Consider the following 15,194-nt stretch of genomic DNA (forward strand, 5'->3'; position numbering starts at 1 on the left):
TACAATTTAAATGGTTTCCTATCAGTGGGTGCTTGGGTTGATTGTGTCTTCTTCATAATGTTTGAATAATAACATATAAATTCTGTCACATATATAAGTAACTAGCATATACATCACCAATAGACATCAGGCATTCATTTATATATAGACATCAGGCATCCTATCCATTGTCCCAGGAAAAGGCAAAAAGAATAAATACCAATAACAAGCTACATTTAGATCTGCAATTAGAATTGGCTCATGGCTATACGAACTGTGACTGCCAAACATGCACATCCATTCTCCCACACAAAACATTAAGTTTTGCATATTGACTTTTGTTTTTATCTTTGATTGCAGGTGTCCTTGATATCCCAACACCAGAAAACTGCACTCCAGGACAAATGGAAGGAGAGAATCAAACTTTAGCAGCTGAGTTCACCCTTGTGTGTTTTTTTGATTTTCCACATCTTCTGCTTCCTCTTTTTTTGGCCTTGCTTCTGATTTACCTCCTAGTGCTGGTGTGGAACCTTCTTATCATGGTGATTGTCTATTCCAACACACAATTGCACACACCAATGTATTTTTTCCTAACAAACCTAGCCTTTCTAGACATCACTTACACGACAATCATTTTCCCAAACATGCTCACTCACTTCTTTCAGGAGGCAACACACCTTTCTATAAATGCATGCTTGCTACAGATGTTTTTTTTCATTTCCTTGGTGTCTACAGAAATGTTCCTTCTAACAGTTATGGCTTATGATCGATATGTGGCCATTTGCAATCCTTTATGTTATGTGACCATCATGAATGACATTGTTTGCTTGAAAATGGCTGCAGCAAGTTGGATATTTGGTTTAATAGATCCAATTCCACACATTGTTTTAATATCAAGGCTCTCCTTTTGTGGGTCTCACACAATCAACCACTTCTTCTGTGATGTGGCAGCTGTAATGAAACTTTCTTGTAGCAGCACTCGTGATGTTGAGGCAGCAAGCTACATCATGGGTACTCTATTTGCAGTTGCACCTTTTGCTTTAATTATCACATCATACATCAACATCATCTCAACAATCCTGAAAATCCGGTCTAAAGAAGGGAGACGCAAGGCCTTTTCCACCTGTGGCTCCCACCTCACTGTGGTTATAATATTTTATGGAGTTATCTGTTCTATGTACATGAGACCAGCATCAACGTTTTCCGTGAAAGACAACAAACTATTGTCTCTGTCATTTGTTGCTGTGACTCCCCTATGTAATCCCATTATATACAGCCTGAAAAACACGGAGTTTAAAAACACCCTGAGGAAAACAAAGAATACAACATAGCATTAAAAAACAAACAACACAGAATTATTTATTTTATATCTCCAGGGCATGTATGGCAGGTATACATTTTATGTATTACCAAAGGTGTTTTCCAGAGTTTGATATCTTGTATCCTTGATATGTCTGGTGCCATGTGCCTGGTTGCATGTTCTTTGGATGCAAACTCCTCATGCTCGTTGTGCCAGAATTCCATTTTAAATGAGATAAGACCATGAAAGAGTTCACTTGACTACTCACGTGTGAATCTATTTCCAGTACTGATTTTTTAAAATTAATATCAATGTTTAATATTGATGAGTGTAATGTTCATGTCAACACTTTCTATGTTCTTTTCAGTACATGTAATTTTAATGTCAGCATGCCATATCTGTTTCAGCACATATGAAATCAATGTCCGCACTTTCTTAATTCCAAAGGAATATTATGTATCTCATTGCTCATCTGATGCTTTCCCGTCACATCCAATTCAACATATGCCATATTCATTTGATTATATTTTGTTTTCATCTCAACACTGCCAATCTATCCAGATGACACATACTTGAGTTGGTCGAGACCACCAGCCACAAGCATAATGCTCTACCAACAACCCCATGACTAAAGAAAAAGAGGAACAACCTATATGCTACTAATGATAAGCAGTTCTAAAGCTCCTTGAAATTATGGTTTGAAGGTACTGGAACGAAAACTGAGTTGTAAGACCATATAGATATATTAAGGAAGTTGCTATTTATATGGGAGCCAGCCAAATAGTTCCTAACCTCTGCTGTTAAGCAGCAACATTGCACATAATGTCCGGCAGCTGGCTAAATATCTCAAACTACATTTATTATCCAGCTACAGGCTAAGAAGTAGAAATCATGTACTACTTGACTGGCAGCTGGATAAATAGTCTGAAAGAGGTCTTTATTAAGCTTGACATGAAGAACAAAGGGACCCCAGTCAATGGTAGAGTCATGACCATCTTGTAATGGGGATGCAGCATGTGTAAAGCATTTGAAAGTAAGCATATATACAAATGTACAAACGTGTGTTTGAGGGTAAGTCCACTTATTAAGCTGCGTTGTTTGCAGATGAAAAAAATGTATGTTCATATAACATTAATATAAGAAATGTACAAATGACACCTCAGTTTTAGGAGCTTCAGGATATGGCACATAGATATTTTGCGTTGCAGTCTAGGAGTATTGTTCTGTCTTCAGAGAATAATGGGTATAGTTTTAAAGCCTATTGTAGGATTCATTCTTCACTTAGGGAAATTCATTGGATTTTTAATGTCCATGATCTTATCTTCTTTTTTGATTATTTTTTAGGGCTAATCTTATTTCGTGCTGTTTATGGGAGGCCTCATGGCAGGCCTTCTTTTTCCAATTGTGAGCTTTTTTTAAAAGCCTCTTTTGGTTTCTTAGCATTTTCTGACCTGACAACAGAATAGCAGTCGGCAGGCAGCAGCATACAGGAGTACAGAGAGATAGGTGTATCTGGGCCACAGAAGAGAGAACACGTTCATTTGCCAAATGTTATTTGGGAATACACTGATCTGGGATACTTGCAGGATTTAAATCGAGTGGGACAAAGTAATGTGGCTTCTGTTGAACAGGGGATGTAAAATTAGGAGAGAGGTAAGCAATTCACCTGGGTAATTCACAGTAACACTGTCTGTTCAATCAAATGCCAGCTAAATATTAAAAAGTTTTCATAATATTTACCCGCCAGAGGCAGTTTTAAGCACAGGTGTTTATTTGTCATAGGTGTTTATTTGTCCCATGTCATGAGCAGTCTCATTAGCCTCCCTGACATGTTGACCACCCACACAATGTATCTTGGTTATGGTCAGTGGCGGCTGGTGACATTTGAAAGTGGTGTGGAGTAAAAGTTTGGGATGAGTGCCCTGTGGCGAGCAAACGTAGCGATCAAGACTGTCTATCATAAGGGAATCTCTCCTCCAGGGAAACTCTGGAAAAAAGAGAGATTAAGCTATGACCATCTCTAAACAGGCTGCAACAAACCCTGTCATGATTGATGTCAAACATTTTGGAATCATATCCCGACACCATAACTGGTGTGGTACGTATGAGCCCATGCACAGTACATCTCTATTGGGAGGCCCTCAGTGCTCTCTGTACCAGTCGTCCTGAATCAGACATCAAGCTAGGGCTGCTGCCAACCTGAGACACGATTGTACCTGGACAATAGGAAGGCAGGACAATAGGTATCCTGACACGGAGAGGTGTGACCACCACCCAGACAGGGTTTAGTGTAACATTTACTATCAGTGCCTAATTTCTTCTGGGCGAGGAAGGGGGGACGTTCTTTCCAGGCGGTAGTTGGAAGACTATGGAATGGTCTGCCTCTTTCTCTCCGATAAGAACAAGAGCTTCTTAGTTTTAGGTGCTAACTTAAGACCTGGCTGTTCCATCAGTAATGGGGACTTTGTAGGATGAGATTGCACATTATTTTCTGTCAAGGGGGACCTGTTTGCACCGGGACACTCCATGGAGTAGCCGTGTGCTTTATAAATACCCAATAACATAACATAACATAACATAACACATAGAGTGCTTAAGGGGCACACTTGGTGCCCTTCCTGCATACTCCGGCTCAAACCAGTTTGCGGAGCCATTGGCTCCCACTCTGGTGCAAAACTGGACAAAGGGAATGAGAGTATCCCCCCTCTGTCCAGCCCCTCCCCCGGGAGGGACCCCTGAATCATTCTGACCCTTTTCTTAAGGTACTTAAGGGCATGCCTGAATGTGGGTCCCTAGATTCGTTGTAGGATTTGATTCAGATCTAACTCTGCCTCCTCTTCAACCTCCTGGACATCCTGCCGAGTCATAACAGGGTCGGACTGACTGCATTGAACTTTTCTTTGGGAACCGAGACTGCAACCGGGATGATTCTGTCTGCTCCTGACCTCTTTGTTCTGCAAGTTTCTGCACCAACAGTGTCAATGCTCCATACATGTTCCATCCTGGGCCTTTGGGCATCCAAAGACATCCGAAGGAATCTCCCTTGGAGTGAATGAGTCACTCCCCCTGCGTCTTCAGGCACCGCAACATAGCTGACTGAATCGCTGATCATGGGCTCCTTCAGACTCCAACAGGTTCAGTAACATATGAGGCAGTTCTACAACGTCTTCGAGGCCTGCACTGTCTTCAGAACGAGTCTGAGGCTAGGATCCATCATCAACACTGCTGGAACCGAGTCTCTGTGTATCACGTCGGCTGGCCGTTGCAAAGACTGGGCAACTCTCGTTTCCAGTGATCTCCGGGCCCTGTCTAGGGTCTTCTTTGATTCCAGTAGGCTTCCCTGCTTGCTTGGGGCCTACCCTGACTTACTTGAACGTGGTGAGTCTCTAGACCTTGCTGGTCCCTACATAGTATCTTTTTGACTTCTTCCACATGCTGCTGCTGCCAAGGCCTGTTGGTGTGGGACAGCTTGTACACCGTTCCTGGTTGTGTCACCTGGTCCACATAAGCTGCAGAGACAAGGGAACCGTCAAATCCCCTGTAACAGCCGACATTGGGTGGTAAAGGACTCCCATGTCTCCTGGTCACCCCTCAGTGACCTAGACTCTGTCCCCTCTGCTTACGGGCTTACTTACCTTGAGGAGACGGTTGTGTAGTTATTTCGTTACCTTGGGTGGTCCCTTGGTCCTCCAGCACTTTTCAGTCACTTTGAGTTCTATACTAACGTGATGTGGTTTAAGATAATAGATTTTTGCTACCAAGAAGGTCCTTGCTTAACTGAATAACTAAAAACGCCCCTGAGCTCATCCATTATTGCTGTTTAGTGACCTCAGCACGTCGCTACACTTTTCAGTTGGGTTCACCATGTTACTATGTGAGAAATCTCCAACTCACACCCCCTAACGTTTTTGACTAAGCTACAACCCTGTATGAAGGAGCCCACACTTCAAAATGTGTTTAACAACACTGCCCTCTCCTTAAATGCCTCACCTTTAGCAGACCAAGATAAACTTAAAATTGAGAATGTAAACCCAAAACATGAGAAACAAAAACCTATTTTCAGATTTAGTCATAAAGCAGTATCTTTGCTTCTACATTTGAAAGACAAATTTGTGCCGCCAATTCACAGAATCTTGAGCTTAGAGGAATGGTGCAAAAAAGAGTCATATTAAAGTGCTTGAGTTTATTGATGGATTTCCGTTAGTTTTTTGGTAAAGTAGGTCAAATCAATTTTGGGTCTTGCCTAACAGGAAAAGTTTAAATAAAGTAGACATTATCCTCCTTAAAATGGAATAAGGCAAATGATTAATCTGGATTTCATGATACAAGCTTCTCTCTCACTTGCAGAAATGCATTACTGGATTCCTTCTGTATTCTTAGGTTTTCCTCTTTCAAATTTGCACCATTTTCTCCTTCCAGATCCACCTAGCACTGTAACTTCACTACGTTCTGTACATATTTTATTGTTTGGAGAAGAGAGTTTTTTACTTTTCAGGACAAAGTGTTAGCGCTAACAACTTTCTCAACTCCAAGGATGGCTTTTAAAAAATATTTTCGACATTTTGTGCCCATGCTACAACACCTTTGGTCTACATCCTATCTCAAGTAGCTTTTCAGTGTGTCTTAATGTGTGAAGCATTGAGAATTATTGAGTGACATGAACTGTTCCAGACAAAGTTGCTGCAGCAGTTGGTGGCTCTCTCATTCTGCTGGGTGCACCTATATCCATTATCAAACTGCTGTGGCTTCCTGATTCTGGTGGATGCGCCTAATCATGTGGGGATATGCACTGTACCTGGACTCTCCTTGTGTGTCTGAACAGCGAGAATTTGTAGAGAAATGTATGGGTGAACAAAGTATTGGCGAATGATTTTCTTTTTTAAAATTCAATGTGATACCACTTAATTCAGTATTCTTTCACATTATGAACTTGAGGAGGATGATAAAAATGGTTAAGCCTTACAAGTAATTACTCTGTACATAACCTATTATGTTCCTTTAATTTTTGGAAAAAAAATTGGTGTTTACATAATTCATACTATGCACTGAGTTTGTGTGATATGACATTCATGTTTTATGCACAATCTTAAAGAGAAGTATCATTTTATTTCAATGTGTGTATGAATTAGGACCTGTATTTTAAGGTTTGCTTTGCTTTGTTATACTTCATTTAAAAAAAAACAAAATACATCAATGATTTATTACCTGTAATGCTGCCCAATGGGGCTGAAGTGTTGATGTTGCTGGCACTGCTGATTGCCTCAGACTGTAATGTGCTTTCAATAATTTCTTTCATTGGTGCTGGAGGTGTCCTCACTGCTAGGACCCTCCCGTATTAACTGGGCACCTTTAAAAGTGTGTGTTGGGGGGGTCGTAATACTTGGCTTGAATTCTAGTGAGCGAGCCTGGCTTCATCTCAGAGGGATTTTCTCACACTTAGTATCTATCATTCATTCTCACTCAGTCTCATTCAGGTACATTTACTGAATCTCATTCTCTCTTGCACTCACTTTTACTCACTCTGACTGATTCATTCTCACTTGGTATCATTGACTTGTGCATTCTCACTGTGATCTACTCAATGTCACTCTTTCCCACTCATTCATATGCAGTCTCATTTAATCTTTCTTGGAATCACTTAGTCTCACTTATTCTCACTCAGTCTCAAACCCATTCTCACCCAATCTCACTCAATCTCACTCATTCTTACTCATTGTAACTCATTCTCCATGGAGTTGTGCGATTGCACGAATCAAAATGGCTGCCTCCTACTGAGCTAACACAGAGAACATCCATTATCAATACATTTTTTGCTGAATAAGGCTGCTCTTACCCCTGTTTTTTTCCTTTAGAAACCGGTGCCTTTAGGACATTGTTTGTTACAGCTTGCTTGGTTTGTTGTCGGGAGCCTCTTCCTTTTGGGCTACCTCTGGTGAGCTTTTTCAGGGTTTTCCGTGTTGTTCTCTTTCAGAGAGGCAGAGTCAGTCTCAGGAAAGGGCAAGGCTGAGGCCTAGAAGACTGCCACAGCCAGTTTTAGCTGGTGCACTGTGTCATTTTGCAAAGTACTATTTCTTAATATGGAAGGAAAAAATAAACATATATTTCCTAACAAATGTAAACACAATATTTCTCCACCACCTGTTAAGTCAACATTGATACACTCAAATGAACCTTGTTTATCTACATTGCTTGATGAGATACAAGCTGTTCATTCTAACACAGATAATATTGCAGCAGAAATGTAAATATTCACAAAGATATGGGCGGTCTTTCTATGAAAGTGTCTGACAATGCCATTGAAATACAAGATAACAAAGCCAAAATTGACAGTTTAATGCTTTATCAGCAATAATAGAGCCAATGAGGTTTTTACTTCTTGATCTACAAAATCGTAAGCAACAGTACAATTTGCGGATTTTTAATCTACCAGAAGATGTTGAAGGTAATGACTGCAGATTGTACTTAAAAAAATTACTACTTGCCATTTTGCGTAATAAGTTTCCAGAAAAATTTGAAATTAATAAGGCATAAAGAATCCCTTCACATCCTAAATCTCAACAGAATAAATCTCATCAAATGATATTTAAAGTCCTGCGTCATCATCATCTGGTGTTAATACGTAAAGTGGTGGGAGTAATTCAATCTTTGATGGTTAGTGGCAATACGTATTTTATCCACCAAGACTTTGCCAGGAAGACTGTTAAAATTTGCAAAGAGTTCACTGATCTTCAGCCAATACAGAGAAGCTGTGGCTATAAATATGATCCTTTCAATATGTGCATTGTGAATGAAGGATTTGCTAAGTTATTTCAGCATCTTGAAGATCTTCGTCTCTTAAATCAACAATCCCAACAACCTATGAAAACACATGAGTCTACTACTTGAGCATTTGCCTATTTTTCTGAATTTCTTATAAGTACAGGTATGGTCATGTAAATCTTGGCATGTGTGTGTGCGATACCAGAGTATTTGTTTTTTCTGTGTCTTACCTTTTTCTTGACATTTAGCCTACTTCTATTCATCTCAGTTTTACTGGTTCTATCCTTTTTACAGTCTTAACTTTTCTCTATTAATAAATAATATTCAAGGTCATAATATTGTTTCATTTAATGTTGAAGGTTTATGTCATCCTATTAAACGTAATAAGGTTATAGATTATTTAGCCAGACATAAAGCTGATATATGTTTATTGCAAGAGACCAATATAGATGATAATGTTTTAGGGTACATGAATAAACAAGCACTTTCAATGCAATCGGTCTTGCCTTTGGGACCTTATAATTGTGTGGCCATTCATTATATTATCCCACATTACTGCAATAGACTTTGTGGCAGTAAATGTGGCACTTGTTTTATCAACTTTATGCTCTCAATCAACACAGCACCTAGCACAGCTTAGAAGGGAACGAGGGCCACTCCAACAATACTCCATAAGTAGGAAAATCCTTAACCCACTGCATTAAAACCTACAGAAAAGCTACAGATCACTACCAAGTTCAAGCAGTGCAACAAAACATTAGGAGCAGCAGCTTCTTATTCTCATATATCCAATTGCTCCAGCCAGAGCATTAAGTAGGCAAGTTCATTAATCACACTAATAAAATGCATTTCAACATTCTTTAAAACAGCCCGCAAGTGCCTACAAAAGGGAACAATCGCTCATAATATATGTTCCACCCAAACTCAGAACTAAAGCCACATAGGTGGCGACACTATGCCCCCAACTGCGCAACCCCACTACTCACAGAAATAATTCTTGTAGATTCATAAAGACGCATCAGACACACGAAAGCCCATAGGACCAAATCCATAAAAGAAGCAGGGTTTGGAGTAACAACAGACAGAGGCACCACAGGGTATGGAATCTGAGCACTTTTAATTGATGCCATTGAAATGACGATCAATAATACACCAGGTATGTTTTAATCATTGCTCCTCAACACCAGAAACACCTTTTGACAACAAAGTGAAAAATGAACTTATGTGCACTGGCACTTAATATTCGCAAGTCCATTTTCTCACAATCCAAGCAATGAAAGGGGCAGACATCCTTCCTTATCTCCGCCCTCATCTACTATCGAAAAATTGGAAGGTTATCTTACAGCTTTGAATGAACATGGTTTCTACACCTTAGTCCATGCAATACCCAAACTAAATCTCAATAACATGAAATGTCTTAAACGTCAGCCTTCTGAAGCCACTGATCTGCTAACTGCAAAAGATTCACAGTCTCTTAGTCCAAACTGCGCATCGTTGAGGTGTTAGGTCACATAAACTGTCCTTTACAATCTAAAATTAACCTGCACTCTGACACTTTTTGGTCAGAAAATCCACCTTTGGAAGCACATCTTGCAGACACCTAGCCTAAGACATCAGTTCATGGCTCTGCTAGCCAAAAGAATCAACATCTTTATAAAACAGCCTTAGATGTGCTCAGGACATAAAAAATGAATAAAAGTAACATCCCCATAGGATACCAACTAATAGATGTTCTTTCTGGCTTACTGTGTTTAAAGCCCAATTAAAAACAATCTGCTGCTACATAAACGCAAAGAGATCTACATTTAGGGAAACAGAACTTTCTAATTAACCACAAAGGTTGAAAAAATAAGCTATACAATGTGACTTCATGATTCGGTGTAAAATGAACACAATGTACATGTAAGAGACATTTTATGTTACAGTACTAAATGCAAGAAAAACAATCATTTGCAATGCAATAGGTCTCGCATTTGCAAGAGTTTAAGCTATTGGCATTGTAAATGACATTTTCTTTTATTTATCCGTTTTGCTACTTAACACATAAATAAAAGGCATTGTCATTTACAATGCCAATAGCTTAAATTCTTGTAAATGCGAGACCTATTCAAAGAAGCGGCTGCATTTGTCCCGGCTGCTTCAAAAGTGAAAGCGCGCATGGCGTGCTGAATGTTGCAGGAAAGCATGTCATGCCTGCAGTAGGAGAAACTCATTAAAGAAAATAGTGCTTACAGACATACTGTATAACAATCAAAGTAAAAGGGCCAGTCCTCATGGGAGTTACAAGTGAAGACAAGGCGGTACTAAGGAGGGACTAACAAGCATATTAATGAATCAGAAGCCAGAATTTATGAAGGAAAATGACACAAGCCAATGACAAATATGGGCAGGGAGTTGGCGGGGCTTCTATTCCATACTCCAATATAGCATGCCGCAGAGCTGAGCATGCGCTGCCCAGGCTCACCTAAAAACAACAAGGTCAGCAATACCGCTGTTAGGGCTTCATCTGCTTCTGAAAACTTCAATTATTTGCTTCTATTAAAATTTTTGAATTTCACAAATGTTTATTTAGACTCAATGTCTATCAAATTGCAAACTACAAACAGGTTACTATAAACATCAGGATATGTTTTACAATGTCTCCTTATCCACACCCGAGGACATTATGGTACTTGCTTCCATTTCTCTGGAAAATGGAAGATAAATATTTACAGGTACCCATTTAAAAGAAGAAAATAAATATATTGGCATTACAGTTCTTCACGCAAATAACTATGAGCAATATCTTAGGTTCAGTAATCTTATCTCTTACAAAAAACGTGATGTGGAGCTAAAGAACTCATGTAAACCTTTTTGTTGAGTGACAGTTACCTGAAGCGGGGAAATGTGGGTATGCTTCAGTAATAAACAAGGACCTCAAATGAACAACATACCTGGACTTGTACTCATAAAGAAAATTGGCGTGGACACTGGACTACAGGGTTGGCTCGCCTTAGAAAACAGGCTGGGTTCCTCAGTAACATGTACTCCACCAGTGAAGTTGCGGGTGGTGGACACACAATTATTCCGTAAATGCTAGACCTCCTGGTGTGCTTTCTGCTCTCAGGATACCCATCAGCACTGTTCTTTGTAGTCAATGAAGGTTCAGGTCCTGGGACTTCCAAATTGGTGTTCAAAGTGGAAAAGAACTGGACTTTGACATTCATTGCACATATCCTCTTCATGGTCACAGAATATATGAAATCGTCAAGTGTGTTACTGGACCCAGAATAATTCCCAAACATCCCATTTTAAGTAAACAAGTGCGCATGACCTGAAACAGGTGTGTCGTTCTGGGGCTCCAGATACATATACCCATGGGTGGCTATTGTCTCACCGAGCCCTTTATACATGTATTATTGTTCACTGTGCAAGTTGTGACTCAATTGACGGCACATGCTTTACTTTACATACATACACACAAAATGCACGACATTTGCAGGTTCATTAATTGTGTAGCAAAAGCTGTGATAATTTGTCCCAGCAAGTAAGTGTATGTTGGTAGTATTGTGTGCATAGGTGCTATTAAAAACAACAATGAAAAATATATTTAGATTGTGGAAAGCACCATAAGGACTGCCCCATTAACAAATGTACAAGAACATATTATGTGTTCTCCTTCAAAGGTGGAGGTAACAGTACTCTACAACTGTACACAGGAGAAAGCTGTTGAATTATTAGATTTTTTACCACTTTTAAAAGTGGCAGCTGATTTATTCCAATCTGTATTTTTTGTGAGCATCATTGATGCATGAAGGTCTAAAAAAAATAGGTCATACTCAAGCTACAAGCGAATATCACATTTCATTCTACCAATGGGCGATGAATAATTCCAGACTATGATAAACTATTGAAATTAGTCTTTACAAGAACCTGCCCTCATTTCGCAATAGATGCTCCACTCACTAATAGGGAAGCTTTTAGGCCCATATAAGGAGGCCAATATTTACTTGGCTTTGGGATTTGCTAAGATAGTTAATGTTTCTGAGGGTCACAGATGGTTCTGTTCTATTTATAGGGAAGCAAAACAAAATGCTGTTTTATTTGTGTTGATTCCTTAAGGATGATGGCCTTTCCAGCTAGCGTTTCTTCACAAGATTCTAATACTTGGATTTACATCGAATAACAAGATGATAAAATTATGAATATATGTGGCAGCCGGTACAAGACAAACCAGGGCACAAAACAAGCTAAATGTGCAGTGCAATTCCACATGTCAAGCTTGAGCTGCTAATACTTTTCAGACGGGAAGTGAGAAAAGTCAGAATCGGTGCATAGTAACTCCCAAACAAAGCTGCAGGCTTGAGAGATGCATTTAAATGGCGGGCTCCCGCCTTTTAAACAACACACAGCACTAGTAAAGAACCCCAAAGCGGGAGGAGAGGCGGGAAATCACACCATTTCCTTTCCGTCTCTTCCCATCTAAACCCCCACCAAAAATACTGAACTATGCAGAACAATGATTGCCCCTTCTCTCTAGTAAATGCACAGGTATACACGACCTCACTGCAACTGTACTTCCGCTTCTTCTCCGATGCAAAGGCCGGACATTTGCATAAAAGAAACAGACAAAGGACTGCAGCAAATGCACAGTGCAATACTTAACCTTGCGGTCACTAAGCGCTGACAACGGCAATATCAGTGTCCTAATTAAAAAATTTAATGGATATCGCGCACTCATGCAGGCTAACCAGACTGCATGTGTCTTTAAGTGTCAGGGGCCATGGGAGCAAAGGGCGTGTGTTTCTTGGAACAGGCATAACACCATATGGCTGAGATACCCGCCACCCCCTCTCAACACAATCCCCAAGAATGGGAAACCGGAAACAGTTCTGAAGTCTTTGGAAGACGGGAGGGAGTAACCCCCCCGGCCGTATTTATTAAAATATGAAACAAAATTAAAACATTAAATAAACAGTTTCATATTATGTACAATTTCATTACCACATTGCGATGTTTGGCTAACCTTAACAGATTCTCTAATACAAAGGTTCTCCTAGCCGAACTAACATCCTGCAAAACATTTACTTGAAATTTTGAAATTGTACATCCTAACGTTTAAGGGCCAACGGCAAGGTCGTAACCGGTGTCAAGATCCCTAACCCAGAAATATCGCCCTCACTTGTGAGGGGCGGCCCAGAGGCGTACCTCAAGTGCAAATTACCAATTTCCCTTGACTTGACGGGGGCCCCAATAAAACTCGACGCCACTTAGAGGTCGTACGAGGACTCGTGTGAGGTATCTAGAAGGTCGCGTAGACCCCCCCCCAAACCCCACACAACTTACCATATCTGCCGTCGCAGACGTCCTGGCCCCGGGAAATTCCCCAGGAGGGGGCTGTAACCCCTCCTACCCAGGAAGGGGCCTTGACCGCCTTTCCTCTTCTTTCGGCGACCCATCCTTAGAAGGGACCGCCTCCCCGTTGAGGGGCCAATGGCCACCTCCCCCGAGCGCTCCCATCCGTGCTGGGTGACGCCCACTCATAGGGATCTTCCAATTAGTGCTCACCGATCATGACCTTACCGCCCGACCAAGATAAATACGACAATGCTAACTAAATGACTAAACTAAAAATACAGTAGCAACTATACTTTCATTAAAAGCATGCTTACCAATGAACACTGAAGCAGAATTTCTTTATTTGCAAAACGTAACACAAATCGACATTCTTTATTACATACTCAGAATCATCACGAGAATACCACAACCTGTAAACGAAAATCAGAGTTATCCATCAACTTTATTCAAAAACCACTTGCTGTCATCAGGGGCTGGTGGGTGGGTCAAAATTGGCTCTTCGTTCCGTCTCGAGCTCACGTGCAGCGAGGAGGTGCAGCTTCAGAGCACAGGAACAAGAGGATGCCTTCGGATCTTGCTTCTCCTTTTATCCGTCTTCAGGGCGGGCGTAAACCCGCCCCTGCCTGCCCCTAGGGCGTGGCCAGCCGCGTCAGTGTCTAGGCCAACCCACTCTAGGGCGGGAAAAGGCGCGCCCCGGCTACGCCGCTTCGGGCATACCAGCCGAGACTCGCCTCCCGCCCAAGATGGCTTCCCGGGGGGATCGTGGTACTCTGCCATACGTTCGGGGGGACCGAGTGGTCGCCCCTTTCCATATGGCTGAGATACCCGCCACCCCCTCTCAACACAATCCCCAAGAATGGGAAACCGGAAACAGTTCTGAAGTCTTTGGAAGACGGGAGGGAGTAACCCCCCCGGCCGTATTTATTAAAATATGAAACAAAATTAAAACATTAAATAAACAGTTTCATATTATGTACAATTTCATTACCACATTGCGATGTTTGGCTAACCTTAACAGATTCTCTAATACAAAGGTTCTCCTAGCCGAACTAACATCCTGCAAAACATTTACTTGAAATTTTGAAATTGTACATCCTAACGTTTAAGGGCCAACGGCAAGGTCGTAACCGGTGTCAAGATCCCTAACCCAGAAATATCGCCCTCACTTGTGAGGGGCGGCCCAGAGGCGTACCTCAAGTGCAAATTACCAATTTCCCTTGACTTGACGGGGGCCCCAATAAAACTCGACGCCACTTAGAGGTCGTACGAGGACTCGTGTGAGGTATCTAGAAGGTCGCGTAGACCCCCCCCCAAACCCCACACAACTTACCATATCTGCCGTCGCAGACGTCCTGGCCCCGGGAAATTCCCCAGGAGGGGGCTGTAACCCCTCCTACCCAGGAAGGGGCCTTGACCGCCTTTCCTCTTCTTTCGGCGACCCATCCTTAGAAGGGACCGCCTCCCCGTTGAGGGGCCAATGGCCACCTCCCCCGAGCGCTCCCATCCATGCTGGGTGACGCCCACTCATAGGGATCTTCCAATTAGTGCTCACCGATCATGACCTTACCGCCACAGGCCGGATAGTTGACCGGCTATCCGGACCCCCCACACACTCCTACCTAAAGGTCATGGTGTAACGTTTTTAGCCATGCTAAGAAGTCTCCTATGAGTAACTCATTCCCCACTCGAGACAAATGCACTCCATCCCCCAAATACATACTGTCATCGTTAATACACCCATGTGAAATAGCATGCAGTGTCTTGGAACGGAACAACCTACTCACTTTGTTATTAAGCTTCCTAACAGAATGATTTAAAG

General features: G+C 41.5%; 1 protein-coding gene across 1 annotated transcript; it reads left to right on the plus strand.

Moving 5' to 3' along the window:
* The first annotated feature begins 383 nt into the window (after window positions 1-383).
* LOC147659039 (olfactory receptor 5V1-like) lies at window positions 384-1,310 on the plus strand. Its single transcript, XM_086952022.1, has one exon. The coding sequence runs from the start codon at window positions 384-386 to the stop codon at window positions 1,308-1,310; it is 927 nt and encodes a 308-aa protein (XP_086808148.1).
* The last annotated feature ends 13,884 nt before the right edge of the window (window positions 1,311-15,194 follow it).

This window comes from Lissotriton vulgaris, unplaced genomic scaffold (assembly GCF_964263255.1).
Source record: "Lissotriton vulgaris unplaced genomic scaffold, aLisVul1.2 SCAFFOLD_5104, whole genome shotgun sequence".
NCBI classification, from domain to species: Eukaryota; Metazoa; Chordata; class Amphibia; order Caudata; family Salamandridae; genus Lissotriton; species Lissotriton vulgaris.